We start from the raw sequence: 4,249 nt of genomic DNA, 5'->3' as shown, positions 1-4,249 counted from the left end.
AAGTCCTACATATTCAGACTTGGGGAAAAATAGTGGGGTTTGTAAACACACTGCACCATACGCACCTGAGTTGGTTTCGCCTCTTAACGTAGGCTCCTCTGTCACGCACCTGTTGTCTTCATGCGGCACGTTCATTGTTTCCCCCGCCGTACGGCACTACTTCATGTGGAAGGAGCCTGACAACAGTGACTCCCAGGCTGCCAGAGAGCGCTGGGAGTGCTGCTGACGTGATCACGAACACCAGCCTGTGGGACACGACTGGCTCTGGATGACTTTTAAAAAGCAAATACTGTCAGCAAAGCTTGACGGGCTGCCCAGAGCCATGCCCTGTCCTTCATGGGAAGGAGTCAGCCCCAGGGGATGTGGCCTTGGCTAATGAAACACTGTCTCCCAGATCCACTCCTCCAAACAGACCCATTTTAAAGTGTATGAAAGCCGCTGTGCGAAGAGCTGCAGAGCTGCTGCCACAAAACGGCTGCGCATGAAAGATTAAACGATGTTCAAAGGTTGTAACTCCATTGTTTCATCCAAACTTCTTTCAGGAACCCCCCGCCCCCGTCATTCCCCCACCACTCAATGGCCCGATACAGGGCAAAGAAAACCCTGGCGTCAGCATCTAATCTTATCGGTGTTTGTGATGATAATCACTCTATTCCCCAATACAGTTCAAGTGCATACTTCATGCACAGCTATAAAAACAGTGTGCACTGTCACTGACCCCTCACCTGAGACCTTTGAAACAGCAAGTATTGCAGGCACAAGGACACATTTACTTGGGACAGAAATTGGTGGCTATGTAGACACAACAAGGAGAGCATCTGCTGCGCTTGTCGTTGCTATCCATTCCTGCTTCTATTTGCACAGGGGGCGGCGGGGAGGGGAGTCCTGGAAGGGAAGACCTGCCGGCTGTTTCATCCTGCTTCTCTGCAAGAAACCTAGGAACAGAGTGTAACAGCAGTATCTCCGAAGGCGCGGTTTTTAGTTAAGATATTCTCCCTTCCAGGCAGAAAACAAAAATCGGAGGATCAGGAATTCCTGAGCATCGAGAACAAAGCATGAAACTCACTGGCATTTGTGCCTCTTTCTTCATTCTTTTCTACAATATTGCTCATCAGCAGACAGGTGAGTAATCTTGGGCACCTTTTCTGTTTTGAAGCAGGGAGAGTTTATCCTTCCTTTTATGTCTGCAAACCCAGATGAACAACCATCTGTTTTTATGTGAACGGAGTCCTTTAGTTTAAACATGGTCATAACCCATATGTAATTTTTTTCCCCCACTTATAACCTGAAGCAATATTATGTGCTTTGACAGAGAAACTCAAGCAGCTTATCACAGTCATAGATCTCAGAAGAGAGAGTGACTATGGACTGTCCCCATGCATATTGCTCTTCTGTCTCCTTAGGGTCTCCTTCCCCACACCCTGTGCAATGACCAAGATCTTCTTCATGAGGCCAAACTGTCCTCATTGTCCTATATGCAGGGATTCAAAGCAGCATCAAGACAGACCTCCAGGGAAAGGCTTTTGGAGAGATACGGGTTTCCTCTACACGCACAGCAGGCATTTTTGTCCCCACTCACCCCACCGTGGAGGGGCTAAGCCAATTTCTCTCCCTACGGGGAGGTTGGCACAAGACATGCTTCTTCCCCATGAAAGAAGTAGGGCAAACTGGAAGCATCTGCTCTTTACCCAGGGTAGCTGGAACTGATTTACCTCCCTCCACTCCTGCCCACACTTCAGTTAAGGTTTTGGGTTTTTTTTTTTCATAACTGTATTTTAAACAGGCAAAATGAAGCACAGGAAGATTATCTTAAGCAGCTTTTGAGAAACTGAGACTGGATTTGCACTGGCTCATTAAAGGTGTCTGCCCTGAGCTATGCTAGGTGCCCACAGGGCATGGACTGAATATTGGCAGAGCAAACTAAATTAGCTGCCAATGTCCTTCGTAGGCACTTTCACTTGCCACTGCTTCTTGGGATTCATGCTGCCATGGCTTTGCCAGTGACTGATAAAACTAATGCTTGCACAACTCCATTCCTAACAAGATTTGTTTTTCAATTTTTTAATAGAAGCCCAAGATTCTTGCTCCCGCCAATGTGGGAAGATGCTGGGCAACTGCTCTTGCCAGGTGACCTGCAAGTCCCTGGGGGATTGCTGTCCTGATTACAGGGAATTTTGTCTGCAAATCTCTCCATACTCAGGGTCCTTGATGGGAGGCAAAGACTTTGAGATTTTGAATGTTACTTTCAATGCCTCCTCTGATGTGAGATGCAGGTGAGTTGTGATTTAAACTTTTTACTCCAGCATGGTAGGCACCTTTCTTAGGTCAGCAAGGGCTTCCAGCAGTTATACAGGGGAACAGAATAGGATGTCTGCAGACAGCAGTGCAACCTTACCTCCTGATCTCCTATTATTTTACAGGTGTGTGCTCTAAGTTCCATGCGTTCCCATACGAGAGACATTCTTAACGACAGTGCCACAGCACCCCAGGATGTCTTGAGATCCTTTCAGGGGTGTCATGCAATGTTAGCACTGTGAGGTGTGATTCACAAAATAAATGCAAAAGATTTCAAATAGGAATCCACAGTGTTAAAAGCATTCTGCCCTGCTGTGGTCTTTCTGAGTTCTTTGCAACTGATGAATTGCTCTATTATTTTTTCTGTAGTTGACAATAAAGTGAAAGCGGGGAGCTGATATTTTCCAAAGGGTGCCTTGAGTCTATCCAGGAGTGCCTGACTGTAAGAGAACAACTTATTGCTAGGTTATTCCTTTCTCATACACCCAAGAACAGCCCATTCAGTACACGGGAGCTCTTCCAGGATTTGCACGCATCACATCTTCTAGCATTCCAGCCTGTTATACAAGTACAGAGGAACTTCCCAGAACAAAAACAGAATTAGATAAACATACCTGCAGATTCCGGTCAGGATGACCTGCTGCCGGATTTGAGACAGGGTCCACACACCGGCAGCGACTGGTGTAGGTGATTTGCTGAACGTCATCCACCTGAGTCAATCCCCATGTGCACTGACAGTGTCTCTAGTAGACACTGTGGGGCCGTGTCAGCAGATAGCGGTACTACAAGTGGATACAGGTCAAGCCCCTCCTGCCCAGAAAGCTTGGAGGAGATGGTGCTAGATATACCTCCCCCTTTTCCCTGCAGCGCTAGATGTGGCTCCTTCATAGCTTCAAGCCCCCAATAATGTCACCCATTCTGGAACTACACGTGGGGGTGGAAGGGACTGAGCGGCACATCTGCCAACATTTTCAGGGGGAGGAAACCAGCAGATCTGCTTGTTTAAATGCACAGATTTGTATCTATTGAACCAGTCAGAGTCCAGACTGGGACACTCTTGTACATGGGGAAATGAACCCTGCATCCATCACCTATGGGAGTGCAGACATGGCTTACAGTGACGGCAACAGTGAGTAGAGCCACGGGTTACTTTTGCAGAGGAGAAATTGGAACAATGTCAAGGGAGTTCTAGGCAGTCTAGCATTTGATAAAGACTACTTTTACAATAACAGAAACATTTTGAATTTCTGTTTGTGACAGCCACTCGTAACCAATTGAGCCCCATGAGCTTATCACCGTCACTCTTGTTCTCCTCCTCCCCTTTGCTGGTTTGTTACTCATTTATCATGCCTCTTGTGAGACTGCAAGCTAAAAATCTATGTATCTATGTGTGTTTGTACCTTGCACAGCACAATCCACACTTGTGTCATAAATAATACAGCACAAAGTTCACATCTGTGGCCATCACTAAACAAAGTATCAGGCTAAACCTGCCAAATGGAGAAAAGAGGGAGGTAGGAATGAACCCCACAGGTCAGTTGGCACTTCAAATCCAGATGAGGTGCTCATGACTTTCCTCCTCTCAGCAGCCACACTGAAGACCATTCTTAATATTAACAGGTTCAAGCAGGAGATTCAGACCAGTGGCTATGTTGCTCAGGATGGTCAAGCCCACTGCATCTCACCATTGCTGTATGAGACTGGCTTCATTCCCTTTGAGGTTTCCAGAGACAGTGGCCTCACATTTCCCTATTCAGGAAACTGGTTATCAGGTGTGTGTAGTCTGGGGGGAGGGTTATTTCCATGTTTGTTGCAAAGGGAATTGTACAGTATCTCTTGTTTTTCTACCCTTCCCAACAGACTCTTCCCTTCTGGCCACCTCTGTACTTCCCTCCAGTGACTCCGTTTTAGGTAGCCTCTGAAAAGTTGTTTTCCCCACTCCATCTGCCTCACC

At 46.9% G+C, this 4,249-nt stretch overlaps 1 protein-coding gene across 1 annotated transcript in view; it reads left to right on the top strand.

Annotated features, from left to right (window-relative positions):
* Window positions 1-457: 457 nt before the first annotated feature.
* The window catches only part of SUSD2 (sushi domain containing 2), a 35,239-nt gene continuing 31,447 nt past the window's right edge, over window positions 458-4,249 (top strand). Inside the window, exons 1-3 of the mRNA XM_019507368.1 lie at window positions 458-1,122; window positions 2,069-2,273; window positions 3,916-4,067. Coding sequence (XP_019362913.1) covers window positions 1,056-1,122; window positions 2,069-2,273; window positions 3,916-4,067 — 424 coding nt within the window. The 5' untranslated portion in view covers window positions 458-1,055. The remainder of the gene's footprint in view (window positions 1,123-2,068; window positions 2,274-3,915; window positions 4,068-4,249) is intronic.

Source organism: Gavialis gangeticus, unplaced genomic scaffold (genome assembly GCF_001723915.1).
Source record: "Gavialis gangeticus isolate Ggan-Ray unplaced genomic scaffold, GavGan_comp1, whole genome shotgun sequence".
In the NCBI taxonomy this organism is placed as follows: domain Eukaryota; kingdom Metazoa; phylum Chordata; order Crocodylia; family Gavialidae; genus Gavialis; species Gavialis gangeticus.
The sequence above is the reverse complement of the archived record's forward strand: the minus strand, read 5'-3'. Positions and strand labels throughout refer to the sequence as shown.